The sequence below is a fragment of the Brachyhypopomus gauderio genome, chromosome 18 (assembly GCF_052324685.1).
Source record: "Brachyhypopomus gauderio isolate BG-103 chromosome 18, BGAUD_0.2, whole genome shotgun sequence".
Taxonomy (NCBI): domain Eukaryota; kingdom Metazoa; phylum Chordata; class Actinopteri; order Gymnotiformes; family Hypopomidae; genus Brachyhypopomus; species Brachyhypopomus gauderio.
This window is the reverse complement of record NC_135228.1, coordinates 11,926,919-11,946,214: the sequence shown is the minus strand read 5'-3', so window position 1 is coordinate 11,946,214 and position 19,296 is coordinate 11,926,919. Positions and strand designations below refer to the sequence as shown.

The window sequence follows — 19,296 nt, the reverse complement described above, 5'->3', positions numbered from 1 at the left end:
TCCCCCTCTCTCTCTCCCCTCTCTGTGTCTCTCTCCCTTTCCCCTCTCTCTCTCTCCCACTACTCACTGCAGGTCGCGCACTAACAGTAGCTGCACTCGCTGTAGGCAAGGTCTCTCCCCTTTCCTTACTCTCTCTTCCGTTACACCACACACACCACACACCCACACCCATGAGAGGAGAGATACACACACCGTGAGAGGGAGAGAGACACACACAGACAGGGAGAGACAGAGACCTCTGATCTAATTTCGGATGGGCTTACTTAGCTCTAAGTGAACTGTTTGAAATCATCATAAGTCCCAGAATCAGTCTCCTTTCTCTGTTTTTGTGGTAAACAAATCGTGGCTGTGATACATATAATGGAAAATATATTCACTGAGGTCTTACTAGTTCCTGCAACTAGGTTGTAAATACTTAGGCCTTAGTATCCGAAATTGCTCCTAAATATATACTGCTTTTCAGTCACACCGGAGACTTCTAACCATGCAAAACGGTGGATCGTTAAGGCATCGAATATGCACAGATGATTTGGACTTAAGATCACATTAATGGAGTCAGATGTTTGAGCCCGTGCTAGCATGTTGTGGAACAGTAAGACTGACAACAGGTCTGTTCTCAGGTATTTACTGGGGAAACCTCTCTCATAACAGAGATGTCTGAATTTTACTTTGACTCGATCGGCAGAGGACGTACTTTGCGTCCGGACGCATGGGCCCCCAGTAAATGCGCTTGGGCTGCAATACTGATAGGCTAGTGTTTTCATATTCCCACCGACTGAAATAAATCCGCATCGTATTTTCCAGTGGGGAGAAGTCAAGTGCTTCTGGTTTGGTTTGTTGGCTAATGCATGTGGCTTAATTTGATGTGGTGTGCAGTGGTCACAAGAGTACTTAGAGGGAGAGAGACTGTAATGTGTTATTTTGCGCTGCGTTTTTGCCTCCGGCCAGTTTTCCACGAAGCAGATACGTGGCATCTGGTTACACATCAATGTTTCCCCCCGCTATTATGAAATTAGCTGCGCGGAAATGATTTGAAATGGCCTGTAATGATTTCTGATAGAAATGTGCGCCATTGTTTCGCCCTTTGAGATAAGCGAACGGTAAATCAGTCAAAACAAACGCAGAGAAACCCCCTCCTTCACCCAGCGAAGAGAGAGAACCGCATGGCCCCTTCCCTCGTTCCGAGCCAGCAGTCTGTGTTCAAACTGCAAGTGCTTGGCTACGTTTCATAACTGATAGCCTCTCAACTCCTTTGGAGTCTAATGTGGTTACGCGTCGCGAGGGCTAAGCGGAAAGAAATAAATATGCAACAAAGGTTCCCTTTCTGAGCTGCGTTTCCCCCTGCGATATTGTTTGTGTATTCGAGGACTCTTCCCTTAGATATGTGCAGAGGGGACCATCCGTGCGGCTTTGAAGACCCTTTTTGATCATTAGGTTGATTGCTGTTCTAAGCGCGTTTGTGATGGTTTAATTAAACCGCGGCCCGTAGCCGAGCCCCCGAGAGCGCTTTGGCTGGAGGTTTCGAAGGTTTTTCTCTGTAAAGACGGGAAAAGATATTAGCCAAGGAAAATCAATGCCATGTTGGAAAGTTAAAGTAAACTGTTACAGTTGGCAATTTGGGGCAAGGTTAGCGCGGTTGAAAGTCACCTCACATAGCGACATTTTTGGACGAGAACGCCGGTGATAAATGAGTGCTTTCTCTTCCTATCTCACGCTCTCGTTTTTTTTTTTTCCTCTCGTGTGTGTGAGCTTGTGTTTGTGTTTGTGTGAAATGAAGACAGTGCTTATGTTCTGCTCTGGTTCTGAAGCTACAGTCTGTTAGAGTAGGTCTTTGTCTCTCAGTCTAATCCTTGTCAGACTCGTGTCTGGGATATTAGTCACCCATAGGCAGCAGTTACTGCTTGTGACAGTAAAACAAACAGTCGGGAGTTCAAAATTAGATAAAGCGGAGGAACGGAGGCTGCTGTCGACCTGACATAAATATCAGCTCTAAGAGAAACAGGATGACACCATGTTGCCAGAAGAATGATACGTAAAAAGGTTTAACAGCACCGCAGTCAATAGACATCTACACATCTTGACCCTTTTTGATGAAGTAAGCAAACTTCTAATACCAATAACATCTAATTTCTCCTATAGTGCTGACTGTTCTGTCCCTGGAGGTACCTGCCCACCGCTTGGCTCCCTCTCACATCCTCAGGTTAAAGGGCTGAAGAGTGTTGACCTAGTAGTCCTCCTGTTTATTATTCCGCCCACCACTGCTCATAGGCTAATTGGCAGAAAGGAACACTCATTAGGCCTCATTTTGTCTCCGAATATTCATTAGGTGTCGGAGCCGGAGCGGCATGCAGGCAGAGTCTTGGCTTCTTATTTTTTAGTTTGTTTACTTATTAATTTATTTATGGGCATATTTGTTCCTTTAATTTACAGTTCCTTGCAGGTCTGATTTTGTTTAAGGATCTCCCTAGTGTGTTGTGTTTGTGCTCATATAAAGATGCGCAGCTCTGTGTGAGTTTGGTCATTTGTAGCTTGTAATATGCCAGACCAGCTCAAGTCTTCAATTTATTCAACAGGGCCAGTTGAGTACATTCATGCAAAATATTAAATGTTATTAATGGTTTACCCTGTGAGCCCAAAATAAATGTCACATTCTTGGCCGGCTTTGTGCAGTAGTTTGGAGTTGTCTCATAAAAGATTCACTTTTCCACCCTCACCCAGCATGGTACTTGCCCCCATCCTCGCTGTGGTGGTTACATAGCTGCACGTCCTTGCTGTATCTGATGCCCCATCTCCAGAACGACCCAGGGCCCATGCCCTCACCCACAGAGTCAGAGGTCAAGGCACTGCCACCTTCATGACCACCTTCGTTTACATTCCAGCCAGTCTCTGAGGAGGCCCCTCCCCCAGCGCAAACATCACCACCAGCACCCCAACCACGCAATTTAGCCAGTGCCCTCATCTGCCATGTAGCACTTAAAATATAATAAATGTTACTACACCCCCCACCCCCAACACACGCACACACACACACACACACACACACACACACACACACACACACACACACACACACACTTCCCTCTCCCAGCATCTTTCTTGTTGCACTTTTTATTGTCATGCTTTCATGTCTTTGTTTCTGTTGGGGGGGGGGGGTTAAGTAATGAACAGTGGCCCATTCGTGTGCCATTCTGTTGAGCTCATTAAGTGTTTCCCGGCCTTTGTGCGTTTCCTTTTGCTGGGGGGGTCGTGGAGGTGGTGCTAGTTTAATGTTGCCCCTACTTCCCGCCTCCTCTGAAAGCGGGCCCCACTGTGCTGGGTTTTTTGGAGGTTGAGCCGCAGGGATTATTTTGTAGAGGGGGATTAGGAGGCGAGGGGCGTGTGGGACGGGAGCGGGCGGTGGGCGGTGGGGCGGTGGGCGGCAGCCCGAGTCACACGCGCGCTTCTCCGCTCGCCTTTTCTTCACCATGTTTGGCCAACGTCCCAGCACGTCTACCACTCCTAAAGGGTTAATCTGAGCCCAGTGTCTGTGGTGCCGTTTAGGCCTCTACCCAAAAAAGAGCAGCGGTTGTGTGTGTGTGTGTGTGTGTGTGTGTGTGTGTGGTGTGTGTTTGTCCCTTTAGGAGTTTCTCTCTGTCTTGCCAATCCTTGGTGAGTAGACTGTGATTGGAGCGTTTCTCCCAACTATAAATACCACCCAGACATTTGGATCTCCCTGCTTTAGGAGTCCCCTGGCGCATGCTGTCAAACGCTGCCATCTTGTTGGGAATAAATATGGAGTTGGCAGAGGAAAGATCTCTCTCTCTCTCTCTCTCTCTCTCTCTCTCTCTCTCTCTCTCTCCTCTGCTTGTCTCTCTTGTGAATTAGTGCTCTGTCAGTGACCGTTAGCCAGCCATCGCACCGTCTCCCTCTCTTCTGTTTGCTCTCTTTCTCTGGCTACTGCCTCTGAACTCCTCGTGTTCACTTCGCCTCCCCACCTCCCACTCCACAATTTGGGGGCACGCGTGTAAATTTGGGAGCACGCGTGTAGATTTGGAAGTACGCGTGTAGATTTGGGGGCACGCGTGTAGATTTGGGAGCACTTGTGTAGATTTGGGGGCACGTGTGTAGATTTGGGAGCACGCGTGTAGATTTGGGAGCACGCGTGTAGATTTGGGAGCACGCGTGTAGATTTGGGGGCACGTGTGTATATTTGGGAGCACCGCGTGTAGATTTGGGGGCACGCGTGTAGATTTGGGAGCACGTGTGTAGATTTGGGAGCACGAGTGTAGATTTGGAGGCACGTGTGTAGATTTGGGAGCACGCGTGTAGATTTGGGGGCACGCGTGTAGATTTGGGAGCACGAGTGTAGATTTGGGGGCACGGGTGTAGATTTGGGAGCACGCGTGTAGATTTGGAAGTACACGTGTAGATTTGGGGGCACGCGTGTAGATTTAAGAGCACGCGTGTAGATTTGGAAGTACACGTGTAGATTTGGGGGCACGCGTGTAGATTTGGGAGCACGCGTGTTAATTTGACTAATAATCCTGTGCTTATCACGGATAGTCATAGTTTGACATCATTGTTACATGCTGAATTTACAAGCCTCACATCTAGAGTTCAGATAATTAGCTCTCGCCCATCTTTCACCATTTACTGTGGCGATTATGATGATTACTAGAGTGCCTTGATCTTCATATGTAAATTCTCATGTAAACAAACCTGTATGTGTGTGTGTGTGTGTGTTCACACACCTGATGAAAACACTGCACTGAAGACTTGGCCTAAATTATTCCCTAATTGCAGCCCTTTGCATATTCAGGAGACATCCTCTTAAACACATGTAAAAAACCAACAAGGAGCCTACATGGGGCTCAGGGGTCTGCGTCTCCCTCATACTCCCAAGAGCTCCTCAGCATCTGCTCCTCCATATGGAACCCGCAGAAGACCCACCTTCTTCAAGAAGGCTAACATCATGTCAGGAGTGGTCCTCAAGGAAAGAGTCTTCTGAAGGAGCCAGACAGGGAGCGACAGAGCCGACAACCACACCGTGTCTTCTGTCTTACTAAAAGCTAGTAGAGCTCCGTCCTTAAGGGCTCGAGCAGGTCTGCTTTACGCCAGTAAACCATGCTTGCAGTCTTAAGTGAAGCTCTTGAATTGAGTCTTAAGTGAAGCTTTGAATTCAGTCTTAAGTGATGCTTTGAATTCTGTCTTAAGTGAAGTTCTACATGTGATATAATGAAGCTCTTGACAAGCTCTAAAACATCTCAAAAGGGCAATATGAACTCCTTCACTTCTGACAGTGTATTTGCCACTCAACATGGTTCTCCATGGGCAGTCATGGCCTGGCGGTTAGGGAACTGGTCTTGTGACCGGAAGATCGTGGGTTCGATTCCCAGACCTGAGGCCATGACTGAGGTGCCCTTGAGCAAGGCACCTAACCCCAACTGCTCCCCGGGCGCCAGGCTAGGGCTGCCCACCGCTCTGGGCACGTGTGATCCACAGCCCCCTAGTAATCACTAGTGTGTGTTTGTGTGTTCTGACTGCACAGATGGGTTAAAAGCGGAGGACAAATTTCGATTGGGGTGTAAAAATCACAATTGACAAAATATGGCACATTTACATTTATTTACATTTTTTTTCTTCCCCAACAGCCAAAGATTCACCTTTCTCTTCTATCTCTTTTTTGCAAGTCAAATACATTCCATATTGTGCCCTTATTAATTTATTTGTTGAGCTATATATATATATTTTGCTTTTCCACAGATAAGTTAGTTCAGATAAGTTAGTTTTTGGTGAAACCAGAAGAAAAGGGTTTTTCCAGGAAATCCATATTGTCTTTATTTTTACAGGGAGGGCAAATAAAAGGGCTTGATCAATGAATAATTGATACAGTGAGTTAAAAGTACAAAGCACTTCCCCTCATTTTGTTATTTTACTTATTTATCTCTTTGCAAGCTTTGTACTTTTGACTGTATGTGTGTGTGTGTGTGTGTGTGTGTGTGTGTGTGTGTGTGTGTGTGTGTGTGTGTGTGTGTGTGTTCGTGTGTGTGTGTGTGCCTTGGTCAGACGAACAGGTACTTTAAAAGATGACATTTCATCTGTGTTCTGAGGAGAACAGGCAGATTGTGAGTGAGACTTCGAGACTTCGAGAGATTTTTCACCTGTACTGTAATATAGTCTCTACAAACAGCCTTGAAACAATGGCTTTACACAGATTCACCTGCACACACACACACATACACACACATGCTAGCATGATTTGTATTGCTAACTTTATGAGGGCCGAAGACCTGCGTTTGGTGTAAAAATCATCACTCCAACCTACAGAATTTCCTGGCAACATCACAGTTTTGGCTTTATTGTGGGGACATTAGGTCTTTGCCAAGAGAATAAAACAGTACACACACACAGACACACATTGTATCATTACTCGTGCACATTACGGTGAGGGCAGACAGAACGGGGGCACTTTGTAAATGTCACGGGCCGAGGGCTCTTCCAGCTCTTCCAGCTCTTTGCCGGATGGAATAAAATGAATTGAAGTGTGCGCTATCAGCAGCTGCAGCAAGATAAATCTGTCGTTTAAATGGGACTCGCAATTAGGTGTGCAGGGGCCAGAGGGAGGCCAGGGCTTTTTAAGAGTACACTGCCATTAACCTCCTTTCGGCTGGCTAACCGGACCTGGGATTTGTAGTTTTGTGCTCAGTAAGGGCTGATACAAGTCAAGTAGTCAGATATGGAAAGGGACTACAACTCAGGGCGGGACGCCGGGAGTGTTTTGCTTAGCCATTATATGGGAATTTGCCGGACCTCTGGTGCCGAGGGACGAGGAACAGGTGCGTAACAGCTGATGACGACAGGCACACTCGCGTTCACCCAAGCCATGTGCTGTTAAACGTTTTCGTGGTCATCCGGTTCACCTCACACCTCCCCCTGTCCACCTCCCCCCCCTCCCCGTTTTCTCACCCTATCTGTTTCCCGATCAGTCTCTCTCTCTCTCCCTCCTCTCTTCTTCACACTATCTACGCGTGACCTTGATCCGTTCAGCACTTTCGGGCAGCATCAAAAAACTTAATCACACACTGTCAACCCGTTACGGCGGGAGGAGGAGGAGGAGGGAGGGGGGGAGAAGAATTCTTCCCCTTCTCACCCCCCACTTCTTTCTCCCTCTCTCTCTCCTCCTTCTCCTCCCTTTCTGCCTTAATGCCCTTTGCAGTGGTGTGAGAAGGAAGAAATTTATGGCTGTGGGGACAGGTGGGGGTATGAACAATGGGGCGGATGGAGAGCGGGGGTTATCTGGCGGGGGCGCGGGAGGGAGCGTGGCGGGGAAATCGATGTGACCCGTGATACACTGTCATCACAATTCCCTCCCCGCCCGTCCTATTTGTCTTATCCGGGGAGGCCCGGACGGCCCGTGTCAGCGCCCGGCGCACGTGGGCCCCAGCCAGATTAGCCCGGGTGAATCATGGCTCCTCCATCTCCCTCACTCACCTCCTTTCCTCTTCCTTTTGCTTCTTTCCCTTTTTTTTACCTCCAACTCTTTCTATCCACTCCTGAGTCTTGGAGGGTGTCTGTGTGTGTGTGTGTGTGTGTGTGTGTGTGTGTGTGTGTGTGTGTGTGTGTGTGTGTGTGTGTGTGTGTGTGTGTGTGTGTGTGTGTGTGTCGGGGGGGGGGGTGGCTATGGTTTGTGGCTTAGCTTTGTGTGTGGGGTTGATGAGGAAGAGTGTAAAATAGACGTGTGTGTGTGTGTGTGTGTGTGTGTGTGTGTGTGTGTGTGTGTGTGTGTGTGTGTGTGTGTGTGTGAGCGAGCACAAGATTAACCGCTGTTCTGAGGTTTGGACACATCGGCTCACAGCTCCTTCAGAAATACACACTGGTCTGCTTGCTAGTTTTATCTTTCTTCCTGCTGAGTGATGTTTGGGGTGGAAGTGTGTGTGTGTGTGTGTGTGTCTGTGTGTGTGTGTGTGTGTGTGTGTGTGTGTGAGCACCAAATACTGGGGGAAAAAATCACTTTGATGTCAGATGATTTACCCTCTTTCAGTGTTATCTCTTTTTAAAAGAAAATAGTACAGTTAAGTGCATGACTGTATCTAATTATATATTTTAAAACTAAGAATGTCCTGTATGTTCTAGAGATCTCGCTGGAGTGAATACACGCTACACCTGACAGTAAATAATAATAGATATAACAGAATTGACCATAAACAAAATAAATAGCTCTCAATATTCATTCAGTGATTCATGTTAATGTCTTTTGTTTGACATTGTACTGTTCATGACTGCTATATCATATTTAATAGAGAAGTGAAATAAAAAACAATAGCAGACCACTTGTTATATTTGACACATGCTGTCCACTTAACCCTCACTCTGCTGTGTGTGTGTGTGTGTGTGTGTGTGTGTGTGTGTGTGTGTGTGTGTTCTCTCAGATGAGGCCCAGCTGGCCTTACCCATGCTAAAGCCAGGTTTCGAGAAGCTTCCTTTAGGCACCCAGACTCTACCTGCAGGATTCCCTGCTCCCTTCCTCTTTGCAGACGGCCTCTCTTCTGTGGAGACGCTGCTCACTAACATCCAGGTACTGCTGTGTGTGTGTGTGTGTGTGTGTGTGTGTGTGTGTGTGTGTGTGTGTGTTATGTCTCCAGGTGTTCATTCTTGCCCAAGTTGCTTGCTACATATAACTTAAGGTTTATCTGCCGTTGTCTACATTTTGCTCTATATACTTCATATTAGCATATGTGCTCTGTTAAACTCACTGTTGATAACGTTTATGCTTTTAAGTGCCTGTATGCTCTCTAATATGAAAAAAAAAATGTGTGTATGTGAAGACACACAGATTATAATACCGTGTGCTTGTGTGAAGACACACAGCCAGGACTGACACTGTCATACACACATGGGCGCGTGTAGCCTGGCAGGCTTGTGGTGAAGTGACGTGTGTTTGAGCTCATCTCTCCGCCCTGCATGCTGGGACCCCAGGGTCTGCTGAAGGTGGCCGTGGACAACGCCCGCGTGCAGGAGAAGCAGGTGCAACAGGAGCGGAAGGAGCTCAAGATGGAGCTCTACAGAGAGCGGGAGATGAGGGAGAGCCTGGAGAGGCAGCTCACCTCCGAACTGCACAGCCGAGGTACATGCTAATGAATCTGTGTGTGAGCGTGCGCGCTTTGTTCCCTTTGTGGGAACCAAATGGGTAGAAAAAATCCAGCAGCGTGGGGACATGTTGCAGATTTCCATTTGATAGAACTGAATGCTTATATACGAATAAGTGCAGGTACAACTACTTAGCTACAGGAATATAGATGTCAGGGGGAAAACACTATGAACCTGTGTGTTTGTGTGTGTATAATACGTCTGTTTGCCTGCCGCTGTGTAGTCATGCTAATGGATGACTGCAAGTAAGCTGATTTTCTGCCTTCTTAGTCTGCCTGGCATATCTGCAAACGCGAGTGTCAGTTGTTCCTCTTGTTGCACCGTTTGTCATCATAATTAGCGAGAAAAAACAAAAACAAACGCATCCCAGTTTAGGTGACGACGCCCTACCAGTCCATCCTTGCAGTCGTTAATTCATCACAATGTCATACTAATATCTACATTAATCAATGACTGGGGAAAAAAATGAAACATTACAGCAGTGTGCGTTGCAGTTAGCGGCTGAACGCAGACGGGATTCGGCTAAAAGAACATCTCCATACGTCTCGAGCAGTCGGTTTTACCGCCAAGTCAACCGCCGCCACTCGTGCCAAGAAATTAAGCCAATTAGCCGGCTGGGTAACAACTCCGACAATATGTACAAACACTTCAATAATTTATTAGCCATGGCTGTTACTGCCACGCATGTTATTCAAATGCAGCTCTTAATGGTGCAGGAAATGAAGGATTTGGCAAATCAAACGCAAGTAATTAGAGGTGTGAGGAAGAAGGGATGGTGGCAGAGAACAGATATAGAGCTGTAAGTGTGGGTGTATGTGTTGTGTGTGTGTGTGGGTGCACATGTTTGTAGTGAGGCCTGATTAAGTATATTTCAAAGAGCTGTTAATTGCTGCGAATGCGTGTACACACATGCGCATGCATACACACGCATTTCTGTTTGCAGGCGTTTCGTAAGAGTTGCCGTGCGCTGCGTGAAGGCGACAGTGTTTGTCGTGAGGTGTGTGCAGCTGCTTCTGGCACGGCTCGTGCATGCCGCGCCACATCACTACTCCGCCGACCAATCACGGGCCTTATATCCGACAACTCGTCCCATACGTACTTCGTACTTTCTAGTACTTTAATTGTTTGCTTAATTTGTTTCATTTCAGTCCGGTACATTGTTTATTACAGTGAGGTATATGTGAAGGTCTTGGCATGCTGGGATAGCTTCCCACTGCATAACCCCCTCTGGAAGTTGCTTCTCCAACGCGGCGCGCTGGATGCAGTTGTGTCGGTGGTGTTAATGAGCGTTTTCAAGATTCCAGGTGTGATTCTCCAGACTGCGCTTGGCGCCAGAGCCAGTTTACCCCGAAAAGCGTGGAGCGCAGTAGCGAGGAGCATCTGTGTGTTCTCGCCAGTTCACACCCCCTCCTCCCTCCTCACTGTCTCAGCTACCATCCAGAAGCGCCTGAAGAAGGAGAAGAAAGCAAAGAGGAAACTGCAGGAGGCTCTGGAGTTTGAGTCGAAGAGGCGAGAGCAGGTGGAGCAAGCCCTCAAACAGGCCACCTCTCCCGAGAGCCTCCGCATGAGTCTAAATGGTGCGCCTCCTTCTGTCCCTCTCCTCCACTCCCTCCTTCTGTCCCTCTCCTCCTCTCCCTCCTTCTCTCTTTCCCTCTCTCTCCCTCTCTCTCTCTCTCTCTTCCATCACAACCCCTCCCTCTCAAACGTAGTTTTTCATGCTTTCACCTCCAGGTTATATTGCGCATTTCCGATTCCTGTGATTGGTCCATCCCGTTAGCGCTGCCGTTATGTTTCTCGTTATGTTTCTTGCTAATATGGCCGCCCCCCTCCTCTAATCTCCTCTCATGTCCCTGGTTTCACTCTCCCACACCATTTTTCCAGCTCTGCTTCCATGCCTCTTCCCTGTCCTTGTACTCATGTTTCCTTATCAATGCTGATATTGGTGTTTCCGTAGTAGCCCCGACTATTAGCGATGCATTAGCATCGTAACGCTAGAGGAGGAAATGAAGGCTGATGCTTATCATAAACGCTGTAAACACACACGCTTAGCAGGGGCTAAACCGTTCTCGTAATCTCTCGTTGTTTTGATTTCACTTGTTTAATTGTGAATATCTTACCAGCAGCCAAACACAAAACGGGGGAAAGACATAAAACCCACGAGCACATGAGAACATCTGTGAGCATTTTTCGCTGTGCAGGGGCAATTATTGGCCAAGGCTGATTAAACGCGAATTCATTAAGAGAAATATGCCTTTTGTTTTTGTCTTTCATCTGAGAGCGCGTGAGGGATGGAGGTGGGGGTGGGTGGTGTACGTTACTGGGAGCATCTGTTGTTTCGTCACATCTGTACCCAGTGATTTCCTCTTCATTTATTGGCGAGACACGATTGCTTTGTAAGCAAGTATTTCCTATTGCGTTTGACTGGGTCGTCTGCACTTTGCTGACTGATTTCCTTAGTCAAGTATGCTCATTATTATTATCATCAAATGCTATTCGAAATGTATCATTATAATACCTGACTGGAAAGTGTAATTGTACATGTAGTTCATTAAATGTTTTCCAGGTTTCCCTTGTTCTGACTATAGGATCTTTTAAGATGATCAGTTGACAAATTTAGATGTAGTCTATATAACTAAAAATGCAAACTCACTTTTGTTTTGAAGGTATGGGCATGACTGTGGCCTTGTGCTATAGGTTATATATGTCCACAGACAAGAACACTGGAGAGTTTTTTAAACTTAAGTGATTAGTGGAAACATTTTGAACAGTGCTGTTTGTTAGATGATGTGGAGATTGGTTGAGCAATGATTACAAACTTCTAATGGTGTGCTTTGATTGGTTGGTTTTTAGAAGCAGTGATACCAGAAGTGGAGCCTGAGCATAACAGCAATCAGCAGGAGAACTCAGCCGTACAAGGTAAGACTGCAAGCACGTGTGTGTGTGTGTGTGTGTGTGTGTGTGTGTGTGTGTGTGTGTGTGTGTGTGTGTGTGTGTGTGTGTGCAAGTGCTGCACAACTAAGCACATGCAGTAGGCTTTATTTCCAATATCACTTGAATCCAAAATCGCAGCCTTCATATGGATGGAGAACCGGCCCCGTTATAAAGCCTAATGTCATGCAGTCCTTACTGTGTCCTGTGAGAGGGACTCTCCCATTGTCTGGCCAAAGTACTATGGGAGTTAGATGTGGTGGGGGGTGGATGTAGGCAGCCATGTGCAGCACACATGGTCGGGAACCCCCTAAGTCTGTCTTGCCCGCCAGGGGCCACGGATAAGGTTGAGCCCCCATCAGCCCCTGCTCTGCCACCACAAACACTAACCAGAGGCCCCTCCTCAAACCGCACGCCACCTCCACTCAGGCCCTTTGAAGACGTCCTCGCTTTCAGATGAGGGATTACAAGTTCATGCTGTTCCATGTGTGTTTCGTGCTTCTGTTTTCTGCAGGTTCTGTTTGTGTTTTACGAGAACACCCCCCCCCACCCCCACACTGCCATCCCCACCCACACACGCACACTTTCATAGTCACCCCGGTTCCATCTGCACACCTTTCGAATCGTAGCGAACCTCCTGAAACTAGCCTAAGTAGTCTTTGACGAATGGGGCCTATTATCAACGCGTCTGAAGGCAAATTAAAGACCCCCAGCCGTAGATCTTATTGAAATGTGTGGCTCGAACAAGGTGAATAAATACATATGTTTAGGGAAGACACAGTGGAAAGGTTGCAAAGTGCTGGGCTGAAGAATGAAGGGAGGAGGTGGAGACTGTGTTTTCCTTCCCCCTCCCACCTCCGCAGCCGCTCTCACAGTGCGCAAATAGAGAGACGGCCGTTTTTCTTCTGCACTTGACAGCAGAGGTGCAACAGCAGAGCACTGTAACCTTTGTGCAGTAGCCTTCACTCAGTCCTGTCTTTATCTTCGGCCCGGCTCCAGGGTGCGTTCGCACTCAAAAGGGGTCACCGGCCGGTCACCGGCGGGTGGGTTTTTGCAGACGAATTGGGGACAGAGTTCACTCTAAGTCTGCGGCCCTTCTCATGTTTCCAAGACTGTAACTCACCACCAGCTCAGACCTCCAAACCCGGAAGATGAAAGGCTCAGAGCTCCATGTCCACACCGAGAAACATCTTCACTGTGTGAGCCACTTTCTGGGATAGAGACCCATTTTGCACGTGCGCGTCCCTGCTACTAACTGCGAGCAATTAATGTGAGGAAACAAGCAGAAAGCTGCTAGATTTGGGCGTCATCCCCGGAGATCTCGTAGAGCTGCACTTTTTTTTTCACGTTTCTAACCTCCTGCCATCAGAAGTGCTGAGAAGCAGAACAGATCTGACGCCAACGCTAGTCGAGGACGAGCGATAGCATCTGAGCCGTGACACCTGACCTTTAAAGCAAGGAGCAGGGCTGGTGATGGCGCGGTGCCGATCGTGTGGTCATGCCCCGTAACACACAGAGGCCAACAAGAGGCGCAAGTCAAAGGCTTCGCTCCAGCTCCATAATTGTTTGGTCGCGGCGCCAAGCTGTCACGCTTCCTCCGTTCTGCACTCTCGACAGCAACGCCCGCACCGTCCTATGACAGCGACAAGACGTCATGTCACATTTAGCAACCTTTGTTTATTTCTTACAACCATGACACCGCCCCCTGTGAAGAAGGGGGCCATGGGCTGGGTGGTAACAGGGGAGCCCCAGGCATTATCTGGAGCTGTTTGGCTTTCTCGCTTTTTTATCATCAGTCGTGAGAGTGAGAGGTCGTGGCGAAGTGCTGGCTGCCTCAGGTGAGGACTTGCAGTCCCTCAATTTTCTTGTCGAATACAGTTAACAAAACACGAGTGTCCTAAAGCAATTTTCCAGCCCAGCCATGACACGCAAAGATCTCAAGACTCAAGTAGACTCAAGTAAACATTCTTAAATGACTTAAATGTTTTGTACCGTGCCTTTTGGAAAAAAGTTGCTTAGGATACCATTAGTTGCTGAGGGTCTATGGATCAGGGCATCTGTGCATGAATGAGAGGATCCAGTTCAAGAGTTTATATATGAAGTCAGCTGTCCAGTCTGCCCAGACCCCCCCCCCCCCCCATGCAGCCCCTCCCCCTCCTGTCCAGCCCCTCCCCCTCCAAACTCTCCAGCCCAGCCCCCATGCCGCCGCCCACGCCTCGCCACATTTATCCATTATGCCCAGCAAAAATCTAATTAGCTCGTGCTTCACTCCCAAGTCGGACTTCACAGTTTTGCAAGCTTAGCACTGACAACTGATTTCATTAGGTTTGATTGTCCTTGCAGAGAGCCCGTTCGGCGAGCTAAAAGCTTTTTACGCTTTCTCAGGTTCCAGGGCAGTGTTGGCCCATTACGCCGGCCCGTGCCTTTTCTGATTAATCAAGACAAGTGGCGCGAACAGCAAACTGCTGAACACAAAAGAAGGTGACATCACTTTCCAAGCCGATTAAGAGAAGTGCGAGCGGCGTTGGGCGGGGTGCGCAAGGGGCGAAGCTTGCGGCGTCGGTCCGGATGCGGGGCCGGGGTGGGCGGAGGCGAGGTGCGGAGAGAACAAGTAATTATGGTGGTGGTCCGGCAGTGTGGAGAAGGTGCCTCAAGACGGGTGGCGTCTTCAGGTGCCTCCATCACAAATCCCGGCCGTCCGGCCCTGAGCAGCGTTGCACACCTCCAACTTTGGTAATTATGCACTCACAAACAGTGCTGAAAACTACAAATGACTCTACTCTGGCACCAGCCACGCTGGATGTACATACACCAAATGAGGCCCTTGGGTACCATTCATATCCATAAGTTTGCAACCCACTAATTGGCAGAAAAGGGGGGAAAAATATGGGATGAAAAAGTCAAGCTTCACCATAACAGGGTAGTTTGCATTAGAAACAGAAAGGGAATGTGGGTGCAGGGAAGATGCAGGTATGGAGTAATATAAAATATGGGGTCAGTGGGTGTGCAGGGGGTCCCAAAGGAGGAGCGACCTAAGCCCCCCTACCCCCCTCCTCATGCATCTATTTACAGTAGCTCACATGTGGGCCACGAGATCCAAACTCCTGGTTGTAGTTAATAGATCTATCCAGGCCGATACAGACCTGGGTCAGGCTTGGGGAAAGATACGCAGCCATAGCTCTGGGGATCGGATCCACAGTTCTGTGTGATTGCGACTCATCCATGCTTAACCAGCATGGAGAGAAGGTACATTATGGATCTCCTAGAAAATACTGGGGAACCGGGAACTTTTGATCTCGCCACCTATGTTTGCGCTTTACGTCACAGAGTTGCACAAAAATCTGGCCACGGGGCACTGGCGTACAGCGAACCTTCACGCTGCCTTCGACACCTGCCTGATGAGCTCGGTGTCAGATCGGAGGGTGAAGCAGATGATCTGTTGGACTCAACGTCCCCCGGGTGCTGCATTTCTGTGGCAGATTTAGCCCGCTGTCAGCCATAGGGCCCAATTAATTGCACTTCAGGATATTACAAGTCATATTTCACAGCACGATAAAACACGTCTTTGGTGCCCCCATCTGAGCAACTCTATTAGTCCGCTGGTTATATCTGGCAGGCCTCTGTGTGGCACTAATACCTTTGTGAATAGTGTAATATGAGCTTCCCGTGTCACGTGCACACGACGCCTGCCGTGGCGTCTAACGGCAAAACAATCCGTGCAGGTTTGCGAGCCCATGGCGTTACGCGCAAACGCAGGCAGATCGTGATACAGCTGGCAATATGACACGGATGGGAAGTCAGGGGATTCCAAGGGAACCTCGTAACTGTCGGACACACTACAGCGCTGTCCACTCGACCCCCCACCCCCCCCCCCCCCCACCCGCACGCTGAATGTGGCGTCCTTTATGTCCTGAATACATATCAGTTCGTCTAGTGTCGTTCGCCAAAACGGGTGCACCGCACATGTGAAACCCCACCCCCCCCCGATGAACCGCTTCCTCCATGGCGACGGTAGAACCTCTGAACGACGCGATTAACATGCCAGTGCGCCGTTTGCACTATTTCCCCGCCAGCTGTCTCTTCCTGATCCGGCGCTTCATGTCAACAGCTAGCGCTAAGTGATTCATTCTCCAAACAGGCTTTGCTGGGAAGGCCACAGTAGTATTAGGAAGGCACTTCGTGGGAGGGTGTGTGTGTGTGTGTGTCTGTGAATGTGTGTAATTTAAAGATTAAAGCTTTGTAATTTACTTTGTTTTATTAGTCTGTCAGTAGAGATTGATTTAATATGCAATGTTTTTTTTCCTCATGTTGGTGTCCAGAGAACAGACCCTACTCCAAACCTCCCATCATGTACTGAGATGGACCGGCAGGCCTTGCTGACCCCCTTCCCCACCAGTAGATGGCGCTGCTTCATGCCGCTAATGGACTCTTTGCCTGGAGCGGTGTGGAGAGGGGGGTGTGGGGTTTGTGTTGAGGTGAAGTGCTCTGGGTGATGACGACCTATTGCCCGAAGCTCCTGTACAGGACTCAAGAGTGTGTGTGTGTGCGCAAGTGTGTGTGTGTGTGTGTGTGTGTGTGTGTGTGTGTGTGTGTGTGCGCGCAAGTGTGTGTGTGTATGTGTGTGTGTGTGTGCACGCGTGCTGAGATTGAGTTTTGATGCGGTCCTCGTAGGAAATCTCTATCCTGAGTACCGCTTGTTGGCAGCCGCCCACCACACCACAGCAACTTGTAAAAAAAAAAAAAAAAAAATCTCTTTCCCTCTGTTTTTCAACTACTTCTACATCCTCCCCTTTTTCGAGACTAAAATGAAGTGGTTTGGCTTTTTTTTTTTTGGGTGAACATCCACTGTTTGGTCAGTCCTCCATCCCCTGCCCAAGCACACGCTCCTTCCCGTTTAACGTTTCTCCCTTCAAACACCATCTGCATTGCTATTATTATTATTATTATTATTATTATTATTATTATTATTATTATTAATAATAATAATTATATTATTGTTATTATTGCTTTCATTTGACCCCATGTGCAGCAGTGATTCTGTACAGCACAAAGATCTTGACGAGTCTCTAGAGGATAAATGACCACAAAATGCTTGAAAAGACTAAAAGGGACTGAGGCAGACATGGACGCTGTAATGAGTCCGTTCAGGACCTGCGAACTTCACCTACGGACGGTGTCTGTAGTCGCTGCTTCATTTTTGCCAGATACGGAACTCCTACTCCTTTTGTTTATTTTGATTTGTTGTATTTTTTAGGAAATGTAGAAACGTCATCTTTTCCTTCTTGAAGTGTTTATTATTCTATTGTTTATTTTGCTGTTTGTTTCTTGATCGTATTTTAATCAGCGTTTCGAGCGGATGTTCGAGAAGTGATGTTGAGACATTCTTTGTACATCTGACTTTGCCCCTTTGACAATGGTCTTTGTATCACTCCTTGATGAGTTTTAAGTTTTAAAAAAAGGTGTTAAGTTGTTGTTGCTATAAATACAGTATTACTGTAACCTGCCCTTTCTGTTTTTACCTTTGTTTATAAAGACTTGTAAAAATGCTTTAGCATTTGCTACTCTAATGTCGTTATAAAGTGGATACATTTTTAGTGGTGAAGGGAAAGAAAAACAGACAAAATAAAAGTACCCTGACACCACGTCCGATGCAAGCATGCTTGTAGATACAACACTGAAGACAAGTGATACTGTTTCAAAATGAAAAAGCTGCCTCTTCTAATCTATTTTTTAAAGTTTCTGAGAATTCCATTGGAGTCATGACCACAATCTGGCAGCTATCGATGATGGTTGACCTTATTAATATGATGTTTTAATATGATGACATAATCATGAATCACAGCGTTGCACATTACACGGCAAATAAAACATCTCTATGGACATCATCTTGATAGCTTATGTTTGGTTTTTTGGGAGTAATAAATATGAACTTGAAAATCTTGTTTGTTTGTGTTTTTAAGCTCAGGACTGACTAAGCTTTAAGCTTAAGATATTTAACACGACACCATGCGTGTGACTGACGGTTATTACTTTTGCTGAGTATGAACATTACTAGAGTTTAACTAGTACCTGCCAAACGCCAAGGTAAAAAAGAATGGCTACTTAGACCTTTGCAAATGGCTTTGAGATCTGGGATCGAAAAATCCAGCCCACCTGCACTAAGCAGCACTATGATCCTCAGTCTTACTTCAATATGAACACATAATGATTTACAGGCCTTGGGGATTTCTAGATTTGTTTTTGGGATTCAAATGGATAAACACGCTGAGGAAACTCACACCGGGCCACATTTAGCCATAAATACGTCCCGCCGTAAACGCGTCTCCTCTCAAGTCTACAACCACGGCAGCAGGGTGAGTCGACGCTCCTCTCCTATAGCAACAGGTGGAGGCGACGTACAGACGAGCAGCATCCGTACGTGGGGCATCACAGGGAAGGGGCAGAGCACCACACGGCCTGGACATTCCCGTGCTCTAATACACCCACATCAACCCCCCAGTTAATGATCGGGCTTAGTAGGTGAGTTAGAAGGTGAAAACCCAAACCATGACGCACTGTGGGCCTCCAGTTTTGGAGTCCATACGGAGGTTCAAACTGCTGCTGGTGTAACTACCTAGACCTTAATAAGAAAACTAAAGTAAATGATTTCGGTAGATTCCCACCAGGGACAAGGTCCACTCATAATCACAATTATTAAGGCATTAAAATAAAAAGGGAAATCTGAAACTGGAAATCTAAATCAGGCGCTTAGGTAAATGACATGAGCTCATTGCTGAAAAGTGTGAAACGGTTCACTCGCCATGGCAATAAGCTTTTTAATAATAATCTTTTTTTTCCTCCTACCCTCACACCTAAAACTGTGGCGTAGCCAGCCCGGAGCGCCACAGCACGTCTAGCTCGGCAGAAACTGCGCCTGAACTACTGCCTCTCACCTGCAGCCGCTAGAGGAACTGACCTAATTAGACACGTCCTCCCAAGCCCCCCTCAGCCATTCAGCACCCCCCCCACCCCTCGAGACTACATTTCCCAGAGTGACTGCCGAGTTTCGTCTGTTGTCCACGCCTGCATGGACCTCTGGGACAGCGAGGGAAAGGACTGAGCCTGCAGACAAGAGAACTGGAGCCTGAAGTAGTCCTATCTATATAACAAAACCAAGAGGGTCCGCTTTTGCACTTCAATTAGAAGCGATTCGTTTGATCTGCTCCTGATTAGTCCTCTCCTCACTTACCGACTTTATGTAAA

General features: G+C 47.5%; 1 protein-coding gene across 1 annotated transcript in view; it reads left to right on the top strand.

Moving 5' to 3' along the window:
* dacha (dachshund a) overlaps window positions 1-17,557 on the top strand; it is a 108,369-nt gene extending 90,812 nt beyond the window's left edge. Inside the window, 5 exon segments of the mRNA XM_076980103.1 lie at window positions 8,409-8,554; window positions 8,956-9,103; window positions 10,557-10,703; window positions 11,977-12,042; window positions 16,374-17,557. Coding sequence (XP_076836218.1) covers window positions 8,409-8,554; window positions 8,956-9,103; window positions 10,557-10,703; window positions 11,977-12,042; window positions 16,374-16,411 — 545 coding nt within the window. The 3' untranslated portion in view covers window positions 16,412-17,557.
* The last annotated feature ends 1,739 nt before the right edge of the window (window positions 17,558-19,296 follow it).